The sequence below is a fragment of the Palaemon carinicauda genome, chromosome 36, assembly GCF_036898095.1.
Source record: "Palaemon carinicauda isolate YSFRI2023 chromosome 36, ASM3689809v2, whole genome shotgun sequence".
In the NCBI taxonomy this organism is placed as follows: domain Eukaryota; kingdom Metazoa; phylum Arthropoda; class Malacostraca; order Decapoda; family Palaemonidae; genus Palaemon; species Palaemon carinicauda.
Window position 1 is genome coordinate 2,208,752 of NC_090760.1, and position 23,916 is coordinate 2,232,667.

Sequence of the window (23,916 nt, forward strand, 5' to 3'; positions counted from 1 at the left end):
AATATACCTTTTCTGATAAAACCTTCCAATTATACCAGAGAAAGATAAAAGCATGGAATGCTGAGGTTACAACCCTCGCGCGAGCACCTTTTGGGTGTCGTGTATAAAGCAAAGGCGCGTGAAATTCACTATTCACAGGTTGTCTTCCATTTAGTTAATTCCTTTGTCAAAGGGATGGGCCGATACAAAGGCCCTAGCCAACCCACCAGCGCCACACCACCCACGCCCCGACGCGAGCGCCACAGGTCTCTCCCCAGGAATAGATTTTTCCTTCGTCAAAATCCCTTAATACTGTACCTCAGGATACAAAATTAATTGGTTCCGGAGTGGCTTTCGTTACTTGATTTTTTCGTAGAATTAAATAGAGCCAAATACATTTGAATCATTCAATATACCTAACCTAACCCGGAATTTTGTTTACCTGAATAATTTTTAATATTACGAGGCAAAAATTTCTTCGTATGTTGTTTCCTATAATGGGTTTTTCGTATCCTGAGGTATTAGCCTACTGTATATAGAAAAAACATAAGTATAGTTCTGAAGCAAAAGAAAAATATGACAATAAATAACGGAGGATCTGTGAAAACTCACAAATCTTCAAAGAGTAATTTGTATTTTTGCTGACTATACAAACCTACGTCCTTTAACCCTTTTACCCCCAAAGGACGTACTGGTACGTTTCACAAAACTCATCCCTTTACCCCCATGGCCGTACCGGTACGTCCTTGCAAAAAACTGCTATCTACATTTTTTTTCATAATTTTGATAATTTTTTGAGAAAATTCAGGCATTTTCCAAGAGAATGAGACCAACCTGACCTCTCTCTGACAAAAATTAAGGCTGTTAGAGCAATTTTTAAAAAAACATACTGCAAAATGTGCTGGGAAATAAATAACCCCCTGGGGGTTAAGGGTTGGAAATTTCCAAATAGCCTGGGGGTAAAATGGTTAATAGGAGTCTCATTTCAACGAAGAATCTTATAACAAGGGGAGTAGTAGCTGATAGCTAGTGGAGGGTAGGCCTTGTACACTTGACAGGCAATTGAGAACTCAAATTTACCTTGAACGTCAGAAATTTTAAAAGCATAGCGTGTGTATGCTCAGTTATGTCAGGTGGGCGGGGCATACCCTCCACCCGCTGGCAATTATTACCACAGCGTTAAATTTCATAACGGCCATTTCCAGCTACGCTGAAATTATACTCCTATGAAATGGCGATGGTTTGCATTCGTCATTGAACAAATAATTTTGGAAGGGCATAAGATTGAACATTTCCTGACCAAAAGCAAAGTTACTTAAAGAAAAACTTGAATTGGAAGGGCATAAGACTGAATATTTCCTGACCAAAAGGAAAGTTACTTAAAAAAACTTGAAGTGGAAGGGCATAAGACTTGATATTTAATGACCAAAAGCAAAGTTACTTAAGGGAAAAACTTGAATTGTTAATTTACCCTTCTTACTCATATTCAATAATAATCTTTTAAAAAGAGCAAGCTTAAATCTTTTACCCCCAAAGGACGTACTGGTACGTTTCACAAAACCCATCCCTTTACCCCCATGGACGTACCGGTATGTCCTTGCAAAAAAATGCTATAAAAATTATTTTTTTCATATTTTTGATAATATTTTAAGAAAATTCAGGCATTTTCCAAGAGAATGAGACCAACCTGACCTCTCTATGACAAAAATTAAGGCTGTTAGAGCAATTTGAAAAAAATATACTGCAAAATGTGCTGGGAAAAAAATAACCCCTTGGGGGTTAAGGATTGGAAATTTCCAAATAGCCTGGGGGTAAAAGGGTTAATTAAAAGGCAGTACCCTAATTCATAACGCTTACCTTTTACCCACTGGTGTTTATGCGTAGTTAAAATTGTCGTGATGGGCTTGCATGGTATCGTCTTGTCTGACGTGTATATGCAATCTGGAGAATCGGCACACACACCACACGAGTCGCAGAAGGCCCCGTCACTCGCCATGATCAGGGTTTCGCAGATATTACAGTAAGAGGGCTGTTGATATCAGTTATTTCCCATTAAAGACATGATAGTATTTAAACTGATAGCCTAATAGCTACTGTATTATCATCATCATTATTACTTGTTAAGCTACAAACCTAGTTGGAAAAGAAGGATGCTATAAGCCAAGGGACCCTTATAGGGAAAATAACCCAGTGAGGAATGGAAACAAAGAAAAATGAAATATTTTAAGAACAGTAACAACATTAAAATAAATATTTCCTGTATAAAATATAAAATTTTAACAAAACAAGAGGAACAGAAATTAGATATAATAGTGTGCCCAAGTGTACCAGTCTGCTCCTCTCTGCAGCCTCTTAAAAGCATAGTTAATTTAATGAATGACCCTTTAACCCTTTTACCCCCCAAAAGGACGTACTGGTACGTTTCACAAAACCCATCCCTTTACCCCCATGGACGTACTGTTACGTCCTTGCAAAAAAATGCTATAAAATTTTTTTTTTCATATTTTTGATAATCTTTTGAGAAAATTTAGGCATTTTCCAAGAGAATGAGACCAACCTGACCTCTCTATGACAAAAATTAAGGCTGTTAGAGCAATTTAAATAAAATATACTGCAAAATGTCCTGGGAAAAAAATATCCCCCTGGGGGGTTAAGGGTTGGAAATTTCCAAATAGCCTGGGGGTAAAAGGGTTAACGACCGAATTACGTTTAACTTTCTACAACCATTCAAGCTTTATAAAAATTAATTTGTTGAATTTTAACAACTGGAAAGACCTTAACTTTATAGAAATTAAAAACATAGTTAATTTAATGAATGACCCTTAACGACCGAATTACGTTTAACTTTCTACAACCATTCAAGCTTTAAAAATTAATGTTGAATTTGTAAGTACTGGAAAGACCTTAACTTTATAGAAATTAAAAAATAAACACACAAGTGTATCTTACCCGTGAGAACATGCCGGTATAACACCAACGATGGCCTTTGGTGACATCGCGAGCTCGAATGTCCCTATGCAACGAGCGCTTGCTGAGCTTGACGATCATGACAGTAACGTAAATGGTAAACAAAATACCACATATTATCTGGAATGCAGTTTCACTCATCTTGACTGAGTGCAGAATGGCTAACGTCCGCTCAATATGCCATCAAAACAATAAAAGCTGAAAATAAAAAGAACCTTAAGCTGAATTTCAAAGCCTTTTTTAGGAGTAAATAGAAAATAATTTGATCATCTGACTATAGTCAATTCTTTTTAGTGAGGCAGATTTTCACCGACTCGCAGGGGTGCCCTTTTAACTCGGAAAAAGTTTCCTAATAGCTGATTGGTCAGAGAAAAATATTTCCGACCAATCAGCTATCAGGAAACTTTTTTGAGCTGAAAGGGCAACCCTACGAGTCGGTGCAAATCTGCCTCACTAAAAAGAATTGACTATAGGTAGCAGAACAATTGTACAATAAATATGTCTCCTTATAAGATACAAAATCAGATGAATATTATAACCCTAAAGTAATTTTACATAATCTCTTTAAACTAAACACCTCACATTAAAATTCTATTAACCCTTTCGCCCCCAAAGGACGTACCGGTACGTTCTTGCAAAACACTGTTATTTACATGTTTTTGATAACTTTATGAGAAACTTCAGCCATTTTCCAAAAGAATGAGACCAACCTGACCTCTCTACGACAAAAATTAAGGCTGTTACAGCAATTTGAAAAAAAATATATAGCAAAATGTGCTCGAAATTTAATCTTATGGCGGCGGTAAAAAGGGTTAAATGACTTTATCAATAACTGGGATCACAAGTAAAAGGGTAACCTACTTGCATCCAAATAACACTGCATATAAAGTCACTGGAGGAGTTCACCCTCTGCTCAGTGCTGGAGATGATCTTATCACTTAATCTTTCTCATTTTATCTTTCTCCAATGCAAAGATAATCATAAGTGTCTTCCTCATTCAAGAATGTACGAAAAAAGAAAAAGATATAAGTGTCTTGGTCATTCAAGAATGTACGAAAAAAGAAAAAGATACAAGTGTCTTGGTCATTCAAGAATGTACGAAAAAAGAAAAAGATATAAGTGTCTTGGTCATTCAAGAATGTACGAAAGAAGAAAAAGATACAAGTGTCTTGGTCATTCAAGAATGTACGAAAAAAGAAAAAGATATAAGTGTCTTAGTCATTCAAGAATATAAGAAAAAAGAAAAAGATAACTGGCTGGTTACTCCACTTTGCTGATTATAGTCATAGACTATCAATCCTGTAGCACAATGTTCTTCTGGTAATTTACGGCATTGTACTTGCATTAACCCTTTTACCCCCAATGGACGTACAGGTACGTTTCACAAAACTCACCCCTTTACCCCCATGGATGTACTGGTACGTCCTTGCAAAAAACTGCTATTTACATTTGTTTTTGCATATTATTTTACAACTTTTTGAGAAACTTCAGGCATTTTCCCAAAGAATGAGACCAACCTGACCTCTCTATGATGAAAATTAAGGCTGTTAGAGCAATTCAAAAAATATATATGGCAAAATGTGCTTGCAAAAAAAAAATGCCAGGGGGTTTAAGGGTTGGAAAGTTCCAAATAGCCAGGGGTAAAAGGGTTAAATAAACAAGAATTTACTCACTATATGAGGCTCAAATAGTAGCTATCACTTATCAAATATAAGGGAAAAGATATTTCAAGGCAAAAATCTAGGACCTAACATGAACGCTATACTTTTTCCTTACAAGAGAATAGAAGAGGAGGACATATTTAGAGTAAGGAATAAGGTGAAATCTAACATCATATATAAATATCAACTTCAATATCAATAATATTTTCAGATTACCACAGATCTTGAAAAAGTTATTCATCTAAAAAAAATCGCTCAGTTATCATACACATAATTATACTCTACTGACAGGTCTGTTGTAAAATATCTGCTGGAAATGATATATAACAAAAAATATGGCATCATGATTTTACTTGATTTTAGTACTACTTTCGACAACTCTTGTGTTTGTTTCACTTTCAAAATTTAAAACTTTAAAACGACTATAATTTCAAATATACAGATTTCCTCCAATTATTTGCATCAGAACAGTTCAAATACTTATATATACACCAGGGACATTTCTTATTTAGTTCATTAAGCATACTTTAATATGTTACATTAAATATTTACTGTTCAAACTACTATACTGTAATACAATTACTTGACCTCAAAATTTACAAATAAAAACTCTTCCTAAGCTACAATGCTAATTTTGGTCTGACTGTTCATAATGACTATGAAATTTTCAAAGTTCGTTTTAGCAATTTCAAAATCACCATTTATATTTAACCTTTCCTATTCCACAATTTAATTTAGTTCTGAAAGTTGAAGCAGACTAATGTCTTGTACTACGTTCACGGTTAATGATTTATGTTTGCCATCAATTGCAGACTACTTTCTCTATACTTGACCGATGTCATACTAAATCAGCCATAGAACTTTTACTGCCATTAACCCTTTTACCCCCAAAAGGACGTACTGGTATGTTTCACAAAAGCCATCCCTTTACCCCCAAGGACGTACCGGTACATCCTTGTAAAAAAATACTATGCATTTTTTTTCATATTTTTGATAATTTTTTGAGAAAATTCAGGCATTTTCCAAGAGAGTGAGACCAACCTGACCTCTCTATGACAAAAATTAAGCCTGTTAGAGCAATTTGAAAAAAGTATACTGCAAAATGTGATGGGATAAAATTAACCCCTTGGGGGTTATGGGTTGGAAATTTCCAAATAGCCCAGGGGTAAAAGGGTTAATGAACTAATATACAAAATAATCTGTGATAAGGATACCTTTAGATTTAATGTATAATAGATAACCTTGAAACATGAATGGGTACAAAGATTAAGTTAATGGTTCTCTAATCCAGTATCAAGATAAGATTACGGAGAAGAGAAATATAATCTGCCACTTCTTCACTTCATCATAACAACCAAAGGGATGCACAAACTAAATGCTACACTAATGACAATTCACAGAGCTATACAGCATAATATCACTATAGAAAATAATACAGGTGGAAAATAACATGACTTACAAAGCTAAAATATTCTATTTCTGACTATGTATACTTTTCCCATCAGTGTATAAATACTGCAAGAGTATAACCTAATCACCGGCAGATGACTTAGGGAGATGCTTAAATCTAATCTATCACAACATGATTGAGGAGTAGTGGCTCAGATGTTGACTATATGATAAGTCTTTTAAACTTTCCAAAAAGTACATTTCATCTCAGACTAAATATATTTTTCATATCATTGTACGAAGACTGCACAAGTATAACCTAATCACCGGCAAATGACTTTGGGAGATGCTTAAATCTAATCTATCACAACATGATTGAGGAGGGGTGGCTCAAATGTTGACTATATCTATGATAAGTCTTTTAAACTTTCCAAAAAGTACATTTCATCTCAGACTAAATATATTTTTCATATCATTGTACGAAGACTGCACAAGTATAACCTAATCACCGGCAAATGACTTTGGGAGATGCTTAAATCTAATCTATCACAACATGATTGAGGAGGGGTGGCTCAAATGTTGACTATATCTATGATAAGTCTTTTAAACTTTCCAAAAAGTACATTTCATCTCAGACTAAATTTATTTTTCATATCATTGTACGAAGACTGCACAAGTATAACCTAATCACCGGCAAATGAGTTAAAGGGTTTGGGAAATGCTTAAATCTAATCTAGCACAACACGATTGAGGAGGGATGGCTCGGATGTTGACTATACCTTTACGATACGTCTTTAAAAATGTTATTTTCATTAGTAAAATAAATTTTTGAATATACTTACCCGATAATCATGTAGCTGTCAACTCCGTTGCCCGACAGAATTCTACGGAAGGGATACGCCAGCGATCGCTATACAAGAGGGGGGTGTACTCACAAGCGCCACCTGTGGCCAGGTACTGCAGTACTTCTTGTTGACACCACTTCAATTTTTCCTCGGTCCACTGGTTCTATGGGGAGGAAGGGTGGGTCAATTAAATCATGATTATCGGGTAAGTATATTCAAAAATTTATTTTACTAATGAAAATAACATTTTTCAATATTAAACTTACCCGATAATCATGTAGCTGATTCACACCCAGGGAGGTGGGTGAAAACCAGTGTACATGTATATCAAGAAGCTAAGTATCCCGTATTTCATATTATCAGTTATTCAAAATAACAATGAAATTACAAGTACCTGGTAAGGAAGTCGATTTGAGCCATTACTCTGCCTTAAATAAGTTCGTCTTCCTTACTGAGCGCAGCGTTCCTCTTAGGAGGCTGAACAACTCTAAGGTGCTGAAGTATCAAGGGCTGCAACCCATACTAAAGGACCTCATCACAACCTTTAACCTCGGCGCTTCTCAAGAAAGAATTGACCACCCGCCAAATCAACAAGGATGTGGAAGGCTTCTTAGCCGACCGTACAACCCATAAAAAGTATTCAAGAGAAAGGTTAAAAGGTTATGGGATTATGGGAATGTAGTGGCTGAGCCCTCGCCTACTACTGCATTCGTTGCTACGAATGGTCCCAGGGTGTAGCAGTACTCGTAAAGAGACTGGACATCTTTGAGATAGAATGATGCGAACACTGACTTGCTTCTCCAATAGGTTGCATCCATAACACTCTGCAGAGAATGGCTCTGTTTGAAGGCCACTGAAGTAGCCACAGCTCCCACTTCACGTGTCCTTACCTTCAGCAAAGCAAGGTCTTCTTCCTTCAGATGAGAATGTGCTTCCCTAATCAGAAGCCTGAATAGTAAGAAACTGAGTTCTTAGAACTTGGAAAAGAAGGTTTCTTGATAGCACACCATAAGGCTTCTGATTGTCCTCGTAAAGGTTAAGACCTTTTTAGATAGTACCTAAGAGCTCTAACTGGGCAAAGTACTCTCTCCAGTTCATTCCCACCAAGTTGGACAGGCTTGGGATCTCGAACGACTTAGGCCAAGGACGTGAAGGAAGCTCGTTTAGCAAAAACCGAGCTGCAAGGAACATGTAGCCGTTTCAGATGTGAAAACAATGATCCTGCTGAAGGCGTGGATCTCACTTACTCTTTTAGCTGTTGTCAAGCACACGAGGAAAAGAGTTTTTAATGTGAGGTCCTAAAAAGAGGCTGATTGGAGAGGTTCAAATCTTGATGACATAAGGAACCTTAGGACCACGTCTAGATTCCAGCCTGGAGTGGACAACCGACGTTCCTTTGAGGTCTCAAAAGACCTAGGGAGGTCCTGTAGATCTTTGTTGGTGGAAAGATCCAAGCCTCTGTGGCGGAAAACCGCTGCCAACATACTTCTGTAACCCTTGATCGTAGGAGCTGAAAGGGATCTTACTTTCCTTAGATATAACAGGAAGTCAGCAATCTGGGTTACAGTGGTACTGGTTGAGGAAACTGCATTGGTCTTGTACCAGCTACGGAAGACTTCCCCTTGAGACTGATAGATTCTGAGAGTGGATGTTCTCCTTGCTTTGGCAATCGCTCTGGCTGCCTCCTTCGAAAAGCCCCTAGCTCTTGAGAGTCTTTCGAAAGTCTGAAGGCAGTCAGACGAAGAGCGTGGAGGTTTGGGTGTACCTTCTTTACGTGAGGTAGACGTAGAAGGTTCACTCCTAGAGGAAGAGTCTTGGGAATGTCGACCAGCCATTGCAGTACCTCTAAGAACCATTCTCTCGCGGGCCAGAGCGGAGCCAACCAACGTCAGCCGTGTCCCTTTGCGAGAGGAGAACTTCTGAAGTACCCTGTTGACAATCTTGGACGGCGGGAATGCATACAGGTCGAGATGGAACCAATCCAGCAGAAAAGCATCCACGTGAACTGCTGCTGGGTCTAGAATCTGAGAACAATACAACAGGAGTCTCTAGGTTATCGAGGTAGCGAACAGATCTATGGTTGGCTGACCCCACAGGGCCCAAAGTCTGCTGCAAACATTCTTGTGAAGGGTCCACTCTGTGGGGATGACCTGACCCTTCCGGCTGAGGTGATCTGCCATGACATTCATACCGCCCTGAATGAACCTCGTTACCAGCGTGAGCTTTCGATCTTTAGACCAGATGAGGAGGTCCCTTGCGATCTAGAACAACTTCACGAAAGAGTCCCTCCCGGCTTGAAGATGTAAGCCAGGGCTGTGGTGTTGTCAGAGTCCACCTCCACCACTTTGTTAAGCTGGAGGGACTTGAAGTTTATCAAGGCCAGAAGAACCGCCAACAACTCCTTGCAATTGATGTGAAGTGTCCTTTGCTCCTGATTCCATGTTCCCGAGCATTCCTGTCCGTCCAAAGTCGCACCCCAGCCCGTGTCTGATGCGTCCGAGAGGAGACGGCGGTCGGGTTTCTGAACAGCCAAAGGTAGACTTCCTTGAGAAGAAAGCTGTTCTTACACCACGCGAGAGAAGACCTCCTCTCTTCGGAAACAGGAACTGAGACCGTCTCTAGCGTCATGTCCTTTATCCAGTGAGCAGCTAGATGATACTGAAGGGGGGGAGGTGGAGTCTCCCTAACACGATGAACAGGGCCAGCGATGAAAGTGTCCCTGTTAGACTTATCCACTACCTGACTGAGCATCGGTTCCTTCTCAGCCTGCTCTGGATGCATTCTAGGGCTTGGAAGATCCTTGGGGCCGACGGAAAAGCCCGAAAAGCTCGACTCTGAAGATCCATACCCAGGGAGACAATGGTCTGGGATGGGACGAGCTGAGACTCCTCAAAATTGACCAGGAGGCCCAGTTCCTTGGTCAGATCCATAGTCCATCTGAGAATCTCCAGACAGCGACGACTTGTGGGAGCTCTTAAAAGCCAGTCGTCTGACGGAGCCTGACACAAGATCATGGTACTGCTGCACAGTCTGTGAACTGTCAACCATGGGGAAGCGAGGAAGTACAGTGACAACCCGAAGCTGTCTAGACTGTCTGGGTCGTACAGACAACTCCCTATCGGGTTGCTGAGGTTGCCGCACTGCGTCACAACAAGTCACTTCTGCTGGTTGTTGAACGTCTTCCCAGTGACACACTGACTCCGTAAACAAAAAATCCTCTAACAAGGACTAAGCTTGGACTGCATGTCTTGCAACACAGCTCAAGGTCTATGGGAGCAGGTGTGGTAACAGACGGGGTTAGCGACTGAAGTGGAACCATTACCTTCCCTGGAAGCATGTTATGCTTAAATAAAAGTCCATAAGAGGCTACGCAGCTAAAGGCTCCTCTCCAAATGACAGAGTCCTCAAGGGAATATCAGAAGGAGGGAGAAAAGCACTTTCTCATCTACAGGGACCATATCCGAGAAAAGCTAAGTTCTCTCAGTGAGGGTTTCACTGGTGCAAAAGCAGCAGACTAGAAGGCAACGTTATGAAACTGCTTGACAGTCTAGTGAGTTGGCAACAACCAAAGATGTGTGACTGAGAAGCATGCGGTAAGGTATGCAGAGCATGTTGTATGCAGAGCATGCTGTATGCAGAGCATGCTGTATGTAGAGCATGCTGTAAGGTAAGCAGAGCGTGTTGCATGGCGTGTAACATTTCTCAGAAATTCCATGACCAGTGCTAGAGTGAGTAATATCGCATTACTGTCCATTGAAAGTGCACGTGCCGAGGGAATTGATTTAGACTGTTTTGTTGATGAATTTGATAGCCGGCATGATAATCGTAGAATTAAGCTGCACTAAATGTACTATAATCTACTTCACCTCAGGAAAGGGAAACTCGCCCTGTTGGCAACACTGCATTACTTCATGCATGCTTGCATGGGGTTTTAATATCAACATAATATTTACCTTACATTCATAACTCATGATTCATTTTTGTTTTGAAGATATTTTTGCCATATTTTGCGATTTTGTTAAAAATATATTGCAAGGAATACATATATATTTTTATAAGTAATACAAATAACCTCCATTATCATAATGTTTGTGTAGGCATACATGTATATGATTACAAATGCAAGTTATGAAAGTAATGAGGTGTTATTATTGTCATTTGTTATTCCCAAGTTGAATGGGAAGAGGCTCAAGTTGAGGAGAAAGTGGCAGATGCATGCGTTGAGGTGGCTGACTCATAGCATGAGGTTGCTGCCTCAAGAGTTGCGCTTGCTGTAAGGGTTGCGGATGCGCAGTAGCAGGTTCCTGAGGAACGAGTTGAGGTTCCTGAGGTGTGAGCTGCGAGAGTTGAGGTAGCGGCTGCGCAGAACGCAGTTCTTGTCTCGCGAGTTGAGGTTCCTGAGGTGCTAGCCTAAGGAGTTGAGGCTCTCACCTTGAGAAGGGTTGAGGTCGCTGCAGCGAGTGCTGAGGTGGCTGCCTCATTGATGGAAGAGGTTGTCGTACCTCAAGAGATTGTTGCCTCGCTGGTGGAACCGCAAGCGGAAGCGGAGGAAGTAAGGCATAAGATTCCTGCTCCCATTGCTGAGGTTGCCTTAAGGAAGGCGGAGGTTGCTGCACACCGCTGGTAACTGGCAACTCAGTACGCGGTAAGGTATCCTGAGGAACCTCAACATCGTACGCCTGGCAGACTGGACTGCGGTCAGGCGGAGCGATCGCAGGAGGAGGTGTAACCTTCTCAGCCTGACACTCACGCATTAAGACCGCAAGCTGTGACTGCATGGACTGCAGCAAAGTCATCTTGGGGTCGGCAGACGCTAAGGTCTGCTGAGGCAAAGCCTTAACAGAAGATGAGGTCTGTTGCGGCATCACCTTACCTCTCTAAGGAGGTGTGCAGTCACCTGATGACTGCGGAGAGTCAGAGCTAACCCAATGACTGCATCTGGGTTGTTGAACTCTAGAGGTCTGGACTTTACGTTTAAGAGGTCTTGAGACCTGAGTCCAGCGTTTTCTCCCCGAAATTTCTTCTGCAGACGAGTAAAATAAGGGCTCAATCGTCTGCGGGTGGGAGTGACGGTCTCTGTAAGACACGCCCGCAACCACCGAGGATACTTCTGTGCGCCGATCAAGGCCTGCCGAACCCTTTTGCCCTTCGACATTGCTTCTCCCCTGGGCTTGGGAGCTTGCAAGAGGTCCCGGACTGGGAGGACGACTGGCACGCACAGAAGTACCCTCACGCACAACACTGACACACTTTGCGCTAATCACTTATCACTTTTTGAATTTCTGTTTGCACTTATTTCACTGAACTCGAAACTTTAAGTGGTTTGTACCTGAAACACGCAATTCTATCCTTCCTTAAAAGTTAGTAATTGCGAAAACAGAATACAATGTAACAGAAAAATCTAATGAAAGATAAATAATTCAGTGGCTGGAAAGAGACTAAACACTAGATCAAATAAACTACGTTTAAAATCTCTCACCGCATAAAGCTTGAGAACAAGAATAAACTCTAGAAACGTTTACCTTCTTCCCCTAAAGAGACTAGGGAGAAGAGCAAAAACGATAACAACGTTACTCGCTTGAACGAAACGTTTATCCAGCTCTCTCTCCCTCCGTCTCTATCTCTCTCTCTCTCTCTCTCTCTCTAGACTTAGAACCTGAGAGAAGAGCCCAATCATATATACTCGTTAAAACATATTATTGTTAAAGGAAAAAAACTGAAAGATTTCCCAAATAAAAAGTTCCTTTATTAGAATTAAAACCATTAAGCTAAGAAAGAATGAACAAAACGCTATAAACGGTTTACTCTTACTGCAACGTGACACCGTGAAAATTCTCTCTCTATCGTAACGATAGAGCGCAAGTTGAACGTTCTGAACGTCAACAACTGCAGAGACAAAACAAAACGTTAGTTCAACTTTGAAACAGTACGAGACTATCAAAGAAATTCTTTCAAATACATTAAAATAGCATAATATGTTAACAGGTAAAACTGAAATGACGGGCTCAATGTTAATAAACTTCGGTACAAGAAAAGACCGCCTACTATTAGGAAAGGTCGAATATAAAAATTAATTTTAATAAATTTATAAAAAAGGAAGTTAATCGAAGAGGCCTATAAAAGGCGGAGAGATATAAAATAAATCTATAACTTTTGTTAAGCAAAATTAAGAAAGAGAGTCTATACTCTCTTAGACACCAACACTTCCGTCTAAGGGAAGGGTCGGCCATTTAAAGGTGAAAGAGAGTTCATACTCTCTTCGTCACCATAATCAAATTAATACCAAAAGCTAGCTAAGCTAATAATAAACTTCCTGAATAGCGAAAGCTGAAATCTTAGAGCAATACTTCACCAAAAACCGTGAACAAGACTCCAAAATTATAAGCGTATCCATGAACGTCTTGCCGGAAGCACGACAGAGGAAAAATTGAAGTGGTGTCAACAAGAAGTACTGCAGTACCTGGCCACAGGTGGCGCTTGTGAGTACACCCCCCTCTTGTATAGCGATCGCTGGCGTATCCCTTCCGTAGAATTCTGTCGGGCAACGGAGTTGACAGCTACATGATTATCGGGTAAGTTTAATATTGAAAAATCCCAAGCAATGGGAAAAAGTTATTTAAAAAGAGTAAATATTCATATAATGCAAGCCTAAGAGATTAAAATTTGTCAAGCTTAAAGATCACAAACATCGTATTCAATTGCCGACATAAATGAAATCACACTAAATTTCGAAATAGATTGGTGAACTTCATTCAAGTTCCCTCCTGGAGACGTCTTTATGTGATGGTGGTGAAGTTGAAACTGAAGGGGAAGGTGGGAAAAAATGGCTGTTGTAGAACAATATACGGGAACTTATGAAGAAGTACTAGGAAGCTGTTAATTGGTTTAAAAAACCACCTGGCAGATACGTCATTGTAAATGCACAGAAACCGAGCATGGGCAAGAAGTCCCCTTTCAGTCTCTCAAGATGTAAACAATGGACTTAGTGAAAAATGTTATTTTCCTTAGTAAAATAAATTTTTGAATATACTTACCCGGTGATCATGTAGCTGCAACTCTGTTGCCCGACAGAAAAAACCTACGGGCGGGATACGCCAGCGATCGCTATACAGGTGGGGGTGTACAACAACAGCGCCATCTGTCGAGTAGGTACTCAGCTACTTCTTGTCAACAAGAACCAATTTTCTCCTCGGTCCACTGGGTCTCTATGGGGAGGAAGGGAGGGTCCTTTAATTCATGATCACCGGGTAAGTATATTCAAAAATTTATTTTACTAAGGAAAATAACATTTTTCAATATTAATCTTACCCGGTGATCATGTAGCTGATTCACACCCAGGGGGGTGGGTGGAGACCAGCATACATGTTAACATTAGAAGCTAAGTATCCCGTATTTCATTTTAGCAGTTATTCAAAATAACAGACATAAAATTAATAAGTACCTGGTAAGGAAGTCGACTTGAACCATTACTCTGCCTTTTTAAGTACGTCTTCCTTACTGAGCCTCGCGATCCTCTTAGGATGTTGAGCGACTCCTAGGTGCTGAAGTATAAAGGGCTGCAACCCATACTAAAGGACCTCATCACAACCTCTAATCTAGGCGCTTCTCAAGAAAGAATTTGACTACCCGCCAAATCAACCAGGATGCGAAAGACTTCTTAGCCTTCCGTACAACCCAAAAACAACAATAAAAAGCATTTCAAGAGAAAGATTAAAAAAGGTTATGGGATTATGGGAATGTAGTGGTTGAGCCCTCACCTACTACTGCACTCGCTGCTACGAATGGTCCCAGGGTGTAGCAGTTCTCGTAAAGAGACTGGACATCTTTAAGGTAAAATGATGCGAACACTGACTTGCTTCTCCAATAGGTTGCATCCATTACACTCTGCAGAGATCGGTTCTGTTTGAAGGCCACTGAAGTAGCGACAGCTCTAACTTCATGTGTCCTTACCTTCAGCAAAGCATGGTCTTCCTCATTCAGATGAGAATGGGCTTCTCTAATCAAAAGTCTGATGTAATAAGAAACTGCGTTCTTTGACATCGGTAAAGTAGGTTTCTTAATAGAACACCATAAAGCTTCTGATTGTACTCGTAATGGCTTCGTACGTCTTAAATAGTACTTAAGAGCTCTTACTGGGCATAGTACTCTCTCTTGTTCGTTTCCAACCAAACTGGACAGACTTGGGATCTCGAACGATTTGGGCCAAGGACGAGAAGGGAGTTCGTTTTTAGCTAAAAACCAAGCTGTAAGGAACATGTAGCCGTTTCAGATGTAAATCCTATGTTCCTGCTGAAGGCGTGTATCTCACTGACTCTTTTAGCTGTTGCCAAGCAAACGAGGAAAAGAGTCTTCAAAGTGAGATCTTTAAAAGAGGCTGATTGAAGCGGTTCGAACCTTGCTGACATCAGGAATCTTAAAACCACGTCTAAGTTCCAACCTGGTGTGGCTAACCGACGCTCCTTTGAGGTCTCAAAAGACTTAAGGAGGTCCTGTAGATCTTTGTTGTTGGAAAGATCTAAGCGTCTGTGGCGGAAGACTGCTGCCAACATGCTTCTGTAACCTTTGATCGTAGGAGCTGATAGGGATCTTACCTTCCTTAGGTGTAAAAGGAAGTCAGCTATCTGTGTTACAGAGGTACTGGTTGAGGATACTGAATTCGCCTTGCACCAGCTTCGGAAGACTTCCCATTTTGACTGGTAGACCTTGAGAGTGGATGTCCTCCTTGCTCTGGCAATCGCTCTGGCTGCCTCCTTCGAAAAGCCTCTAGCTCTTGAGAGTCTTTCGATAGTCTGAAGGCAGTCAGACGAAGAGCGTGGAGGCTTGGGTGTACCTTCTTTACGTGCGGCTGACGCAGAAGGTCCACTCTTAGAGGAAGAGTCCTGGGAACGTCTACTAGCCATTGCAGTACCTCGGTGAACCATTCTCTCGCGGGCCAGAGGGGAGCAACCAACGTCAACCTTGTCCCTTCGTGAGAGGCGAACTTCTGCAGTACCTTGTTGACAATCTTGAACGGGGGGAACGCATAAAGGTCTAGATGGGACCAATCCAGAAGAAAGGCATCTACGTGAACTGCTGCTGGGTCCGGAATCGGTGAGCAATAAATTGGGAGCCTCTTGGTCATCGAGGTAGCGAACAGATCTATGGTGGGCTGACCCCACAGGGCCCATAGCCTGTTGCAAACATTCTTGTGAAGGGTCCATTCTGTAGGGATGATCTGACCCTTCCGGCTGAGGCGGTCTGCCATGACATTCATGTCGCCTTGAATGAACCTCGTTACAAGCGATATCTTTCGATCTCTTGACCAGGTGAGGAGGTCCCTTGCGATCTCGAACAACGTCATCGAATGAGTCCCTCCTTGCTTGGAGATGTACGCCAAGGCTGTAGTGTTGTCGGAGTTCACCTCCACCACCTTGCCTAGAAGGAGGGACTTGAAGCTTCTCAAGGCCAGATGAACTGCCAGTAGCTCCTTGCAGTTGATGTGTAGTGCTCTTTGATCCGGATTCCACGTGCCCGAGCATTCCCGACCGTCCAGTGTCGCACCCCAGCCCGTGTCCGATGCGTCCGAGAAGAGAAGGTGGTTGGGGGTCTGAACAGCCAGTGGTAGACCTTCCTTGAGAAGAATGCTGTTCTTCCACCAAGTCAGTGCAGACTTCATCTCTTCGGATATAGGAACTGAGACCGCTTCTAGCGTCAAGTCCTTTCTCCAGTGAGCAGCTAGGTGATACTGAAGGGGTCGGAGGTGGAGTCTCCCTAACGCGATGAACTGGTCCAGCGATGAAAGCGTCCCTATTAGACTCATCCACTGTCTGACTGAACATCGGTTCCTTATCAGCATGCTCTGGATGCATTCTTGGGCTTGACTGATTCTGGGGGCCGACGGAAAAGCCCGAAAAGCTCGACTCTGAATCTCCATACCTAGATAGACTATAGTTTGGGATGGGACGAGTTGGGACTTTTCTATATTGACCAGGAGACCCAATTCCTTGGTCAGATCCATAGTCCATTTGAGATTCTCCAGACAGCGACGACTTGACGCAGCTCTTAAAAGCCAGTCGTCCAAATAGAGGGAGGCTCTGATGTCTGCCAAATGCAGGAATTTGGCAATATTCCTCATCAGTTTGGTAAACACTAGAGGTGCTGTGCTTAGGCCAAAGCACAGGGCTTGGAACTGGTAAACCACCTTCCCAAAGACGAACCTTAGGAAAGGTTGGGAGTCTGGGTGGACGGGGACGTGAAAGTACGCGTCCTTTAGGTCTAACGAGACCATCCAGTCTTCCTTCCTGACCGATGCTAGCACCGACTTCGTCGTCTCCATGGTGAACGTCTGCTTGGTGACAAAGACATTTAGAGCACTGACGTCCAGCACCGGTCTCCACCCTCCTGTCTTCTTCGCTACTAAGAAGAGACGGTTGTAGAAGCCCGGGGATTGATGGTCCCGGACTATGACTACCGCTCCCTTTTGTAGCAAGAGAGACACCTCTTGCTGTAAAGCTAGCCTCTTGTCCTCCTCTCTGTACCTGGGAGAGAGGTCGATGGGAGTAGTTGCTAGAGGGGGCTTGCGCAAGAATGGAATCCTGTACCCCTCTCTGAGCAACTTCACAGACTGTGCGTCTGCACCCCTGTTCTCCCAGGCCTGCCAGTAGTTCTTGAGCCTGGCTCCCACTGCTGTCTGGAGAAGATGGCAGTCAGACTCTGCCTTTCGAGGACTTGGAACCCTTCTTCTTTTTGCCACGTTGACTATCGGCACGGGTACCTCCTCTGCTGGAGGTTCTGCCACGAAAGGGCGGAATGAACCTAGACGCTGGTGTGTCCATCCTAGGTCTAGGCACGGAAGGTAAAGCTGTGACTTTACGTGCGGAAGACGCCACCAGGTCATGGGTGTCTTTCTGGATCAACGAGGCGGCAATCCCCTTGATCAGCTCTTCAGGAAAGAGACACTTGGATAGCGGAGCAAACATCAACTCTGACTTCTGACATGGTGTGATCCCCGCCGACAAGAAGGAGCAAAGGTGATCTCGCTTCTTAAGAACTCCAGACACGAAAGAAGCCGCAAGCTCGCCAGACCCATCCCGAATGGCTTTGTCCATGCATGACATGATGAGCATGGCAGAGTCCTTATCCGAAGGGGAGGTCTTTCTGCTTAACGCTCCCAAACACCAGTCCAGGAAGTTGAAGATCTCAAACGCACGAAAAACTCCCTTCAAAAGATGGTCCATGTCCGAAAAGGTCCAGCAAATCTTGGAGCGTCTCATAGCCAGTCTGCGGGGAGAGTCTACCAGACTTGAGAAGTCGCCCTGGGCAGAGGCAGGAACTCCCAAGCCGAGAACTTCTCCCGTGGCATACCAGACGCTAGATTTGGAAGCAAGCTTGGTCGGGGGAAAGATGAAGGATGTCTTCCCAAGTTGCTTCTTGGCCTGCAACCACTCTCCCATTACCCGTAAAGCTCTCTTGGATGAGCGCGCGAGTACGAGCTTCGTAAAGGCAGGAGCTGCTGACTGCATGCCTAAAGCGAACTCAGATGGAGGTGAGCGAGGGGCTGCAGACACAAACTGGTCCGGATACAACTCCTTAAACAGGGCAAGGACTTTCCTAAAGTCTAAGGAGGGAGGCGTAGTCTTGGGTTCATCAATGTCGGAGTGTTGATCGTCCAAATGCGCAGCTTCGTCGTCATCAGAGATTCCTTCATCCGAATGCTGAGGAGGAAGCGGCAAAGGAGGAGAAGAAAGCTGAACAGCTGAATCCGGCAGCACGGGTGCATGCGTAGCTGCACTGGATCCAACATCATGCCGCTGCTGGTCAGTCTGAGAGCTGGCAACAACAAAAGCGGAGTGGAGGTGCGTGGTGGGGACTGCCGTGGGTTGCGGAGACTGCCGCATTGCGTCAAAACACAGCAGCTTGACAGCACCTTCCCACTGCTGATGCGGTAGCTCACGCATGTCAACGGAGGGTGCCGCACGTCGGCTAACGTCAACATGCGTCTGGCAGGGTCGACTGCGCATCGGTGGTGGAGCTCTCACAGCCGGAGTGTGGGAGCAGGCAGCCGCAGTGTCTGCTGAGCGCACAACCGTGGCAGGTTGTAGGTTAACGGGTGCAGCGTCAACCTTCTCAGCACGATACTCCTGCATGAAGGAAGCTAGCTGAGTCTGCATAGACTGCAGCATAGACCACTTAGGGTCTACAGCGGATGGTGCGGCAACAGACGGAGTGATTGCCTGCTGCGGAACCACTCTACCTCTCTTGGGAGGTGTGCAGTCTTCGGAAGACTGCGGCGAGTCCGAACTGACCCAGTGGCTACACCTGGGCCGTTGGACTCGCTCGGAAGGGACCTTGCGCTTGAGAGGTCGTGAGACCTTGGTCCAGCGTTTCTGACGAGAAACTTCTCCCGCAGACGAGGAATGAATGGGCTCACTCGTCTGTTTGTGGGTGGGACGATCTCTGCAAGATACGTCCGCAACCACTGAGGGTACATCTGTACGCTGATCAAGGCCTGTCGAACCCTTTGGTCCTTCGACATTGCTTCTCCCCTGGGCTTGGGAGCTTGCAAGAGGTCCCGGACTGGGAGGACGACTGGCACGAACAGATGCACCCTCATGCGTAACACTGACACTTTTCACAGCACTTGCACTCACTACACTTCCCACTGCACTTTGCTCCTTCAACACTTTGACGTCGGCCAAGAGTTGATTGCGGTCATTCGCTAATGACTCAACTCTGTCACCAAGAGCCTGAATGGCACGCATCATGTCCGCCATCGAGGGTTGCTGAGAGCTAGTAGAAGGTTCGGTTGTAACCACTACAGGGGAAGGAATAGGTTGTGGGGCATGGGGAGAGGAAAAATCAAAAGAGCGAGACGAACTCCTCCTGATCCTATCCTTCTCTAGCCTACGTGCATTCTAAAGGAATTCTTGAAAATCGAATTCCGAAAGCCCAGCGCATTCCTCACATCGATCTTCCAATTGACAGGCTTTACCCCTACAATTGGAACAAACGGTGTGAGGATCTATAGAGGCCTTCGGAAGACGCCTAGAACAGTCCCTAGCGCTACACTGCCTGTACTTGGGGACTTGAGTAGGGTCAGACATCTTGAATTAGTCAAAGGGGGAAATCCAAAATCTATCCAAGTCGTCAACAAATAATCCAAAATCTAATCAATAAAGCTTGATAAGGTATTGATAATAACTCCTGTACAGCGAAAGCTAATATCTAGAGAGAATACTTCACCAAATAGCGTGAAAATCAACTCCAGAAACAACAGCGTATCAAGTAGGTCTTGCCGGTGGCACGACAGAGAGAAAATTGGTTCTTGTTGACAAGAAGTAGCTGAGTACCTACTCGACAGATGGCGCTGTTGTTGTACACCCCCACCTGTATAGCGATCGCTGGCGTATGCCGCCCGTAGGTTTTTTCTGTCGGGCAACAGAGTTGCAGCTACATGATCACCGGGTAAGATTAATATTGAAAAACTTACTTCACATTTTAATAGACAGATACGTAAGTTATTATCCCCCGGCCCCTATAAAACATATGGAGAAAAATACCGAAGCCTTTGCAGTTTGTGGGGACAGGCCTTGGACCGCCCGAAAATCGGGTAAAAAATGTCCAAAATCGGCTCTTATTCAAGGGAATAATCACAGAATGAAATAATATTAAATTCACTAGTTTTATAAATGCTTGTCCCAACAAACTACATACTAGGACAGGGTCGCGATCGCCGGAAAATAGAGTAAAGATCGTCACCTATCGAGTTTTTCACAGGAAGTTTAACAGAATGAAATAATGAATTCACTAAATTTGTAAATGCTTTTCTCAACTATCTACATTCTAGGACTACTCGACGCATGAATGTCGGAAAGTGCGAGAAAAATGGACAACTACTAACCCAAATTTCCCCACCTAACCTGACCTACAAGCCGTGTCCTTACCTTCCTAATGACCTAACGGGGGGGCTAACGCCCCCATGCGACCCCCCAACACTGTCACTATCAGACAAACCCCACAAACCCAACCTAACCAAACCTAGTAGTTCCCAGGTCACAACCCCTAGCCGGGGGCAAGCCCCCAGACCCCCTTCGTAAGTCTCTCTCTTACACAAAAAAGGTATGGGCAGCACTCTAAATTAGATGTTAACCACATTATAATAATAAAAAAGTTACTTAGGATTACCTTAATATTTGTAGTTGCTTAAGTCTAAATCCTCGGGTTCTTGCGCCTTCACAGGGACCCCTAAAGTCACCTAAGAGACCTTTTCGAAATAAAAAATGAAAAAATTACGGGGTAACTCGAATAAAGCCCCGTAGGTCTAAAAACCTTATTGTCTTCAGAGCATCAAGCTGATCTATATGAGTAATAAACTCAACACCATTGCTCAAAGTGAAACTATACGGAACACGTCTGTCCATTACGGCGTTTAGCGTTGGAAAGGGTCGACCTCGTGTGTAGGTCAATCTCGGGTCGAGGAGGGGGGGGATTTAAAATTTTGAAATCACGCGGCCAGCAAAAGTAGGCCTACAAGCGCACGGAAACGAAGGGTTAGTTCGGGTGGTTTGTTTGACACTGGCTTCATCTACCGAAACATCTTAACTAGATGTTGGCCAACCTAACCTTCGGTTGTTTATATAACAGATTAGTATTCGGCATAATTTCAGGACGTGTCCCAACGAACTAACAATCTTAACAAGGGGTTAAAAATGAAGATTGTTGGGATTAGCGAAAACATAAGTCCGAACATCGATAACTGTTCAAGCTTGCGCCACCAGCTGATAGGCGAACAGAGCGCCGCCCAACGGATGTTGTTATAGTCAGGCAGGAAACAATGCTTAGGGGAAATTTGACGATCAAGTAATTTGGCCGTGGCTTCAGCGGACGACGCATTGTAACGACCTTTCCCGAACCTAACAATTCAAGATAATTATCATAGCAGTATCAAATGTCACTATAAATGACGTGTCCCAACTAATTACAAACTTAACAGAGGGGTAAAAATGTATATTGATGGGACAGTATTCAATTGTAAAAACGAACGATTCTTAGCCTGGGATGACACGGGCTCTATCTATCGGGAAAGTTGGAAATTAAGCAGGACCTACCCATGACTTGCGATCGGAACGTGCTGAACTTGGAAAATATTGCCGTGGTAAAGGTAAATTATATTATTCAAAATGATGAAATAACATCATATTATGGTATATTGGATCATAGTAAAGAACATCTTCCCCATAATGAAAAACGATTTGACTAGTAATAAGAAAGATATCGCCCTGTCCATATAAACGACATTCACCCCAAAATACCAAACTAGTCCATTTCTTATAGCGAATTCCTGTTTCACTAATAATTAAAGTGTCATATTTACCCAAAAATCAATATATTACCTCAATTAAGTAAGGAAGTATCTGTAATACGATGAACACCATTACTAACGACTTCATAGAAAATGAGATGGTCATAGTTTCTATGCGTTCGGCAATCCTGGCAAACAAAAGTTCCCGTATTTTGACCGTTTTTCGGGAGCCTTTGTATAACAGCGGCCAGTTCCTCCAGCGAGCATAAAATATGGACACCAACTAAACTAAACTTCCCACCCCTAACCTAACCTATGATCAGTGTCCTTACCTACTGACCTAACAAGGGAGGGGACTAACGCTCCCCTGCAACCCCCCTTACACTGCTGTATTCTCAGCCACCATACAGGTGGCCGCTATCATACATACGCCCCACTAATATGTTTAAAACAATATAAATACATATTCCTATTTTTAAAAGCATAAAAATTAGTGGGTAGTTTGTAGCGCTACGGCTAAGCGTCCTAATTTGCTTATTATCGCTCCGACTGTTATCTTGTATAGAATAAAAAAGTTTGGAAATGGTCTACGGATCTTACATATGTTGTGTAAGAGGGGGTCCGGGGGGGCGCAGCCCCCCTGGGTAAAGACACGGCTTTTATCATAGGTTAGGTGGGTTTTTTAAGTTAGCTTCTCCCGTCGTACTCGTAGGTAAGGAAACTGTTGTGTAAGGGGGGGGGGGTCCAGAGGAGCGAAGCCCTCCTGGGTAAGGATACGGCTTTTAGCATAGGTTAGGTGGGTTTTTTAAGTTAGCTTCTCCCGCCAAAATCGTTTTTAGAACGACGGCCACAGTTCAGAATATTCCCGTTTTCTACGGGATCTTGCCGTCACCGTACAAAGGCTCCAAATTAGTTTTAATAGAGGAATTTGTTAAGTATTATTTTGTTTTTTTAACTGTAAAATTACCCTAGTAACCCCATACATTTATTAGCAGCGTTGTAAGCTATCCTACCTATGGGGCTGCATTATCCAAGACATTTTCTTTAAAATATCACCTTAAACTAAGCTAATACGTCTCATATAATTTATAAACTACATTATGCCATATTACCAATAATTTACGAATAATTAAAGAAACAGCTTCGCCTGGAACCTGGAACTCGAGAACATAAACAAACCAATTAATTTCAAAACAAACAATTAATTTCTAGTTTTAAGATTAAAAATACATACCTATACGATTTAAATCTTGGTTTTCCTTATGAGATCATCGATGGTAAAGCAGCAAACCTCTGAATACTGTCAGTATGATTGATAATGAGAAGGACATGACGTTTGTAGAGTTTCGTAGCAGATATTACTTCGTTGTAGCTGTGACTAGCTGCAGGGTTGCCAGGTATGGGGATTTATCCCTAGATTTTGGGATTTTGGGTGTCTGATGGGGATATTCTGTTCAAATTTCTATGAAGAAAAAAAGACGAGTAAACTTTTATATTGTTGCAATTGATTTGCTTGCGCTTATATGAAGTATATTGAGTCATTTCTATTTTAGTAAAGCCTGCGTGATCAAGACAGAGAAGAACATATTTGTGGAAATGGGGATTTTTTAGGTTGTTTTGGGGATATTTTATGAGTTTTGGGGATTTTTATACTAACCCATCTGGCAACACTGACTAGCTGTCACTGAGTACAGGGTTGCCAGGTTTTCTAAATGAGAAAAGGTCAATTTCTAATCAACAGAGGCTTTAAAAGGTCAACCTATTAATAGAAAAAGGTAAAAAATATAGTATTTAA

At 42.7% G+C, this 23,916-nt stretch overlaps 1 protein-coding gene across 2 annotated transcripts in view; it reads right to left on the minus strand.

Moving 5' to 3' along the window:
- The window catches only part of Dgkepsilon (diacylglycerol kinase epsilon), a 54,475-nt gene extending 30,971 nt beyond the window's left edge, over positions 1 to 23,504 (minus strand). The window contains exons 1-3 of one of the 2 annotated variants that reach the window (XM_068359869.1): positions 23,356 to 23,504; positions 2,929 to 3,144; positions 1,837 to 2,008 (exon numbers count right to left, since the gene is read on the minus strand). In XM_068359869.1, the coding sequence (XP_068215970.1) occupies positions 1,837 to 2,008; positions 2,929 to 3,087 (331 nt within the window). In that variant the 5' untranslated portion in view covers positions 3,088 to 3,144; positions 23,356 to 23,504. Of the gene's footprint in view, positions 1 to 1,836; positions 2,009 to 2,928; positions 3,145 to 3,807; positions 3,830 to 23,355 lie in introns of those variants that run through there. The other variant, XM_068359870.1, reaches the window with a different exon arrangement.
- Between the last annotated feature and the right edge of the window lie 412 nt (positions 23,505 to 23,916).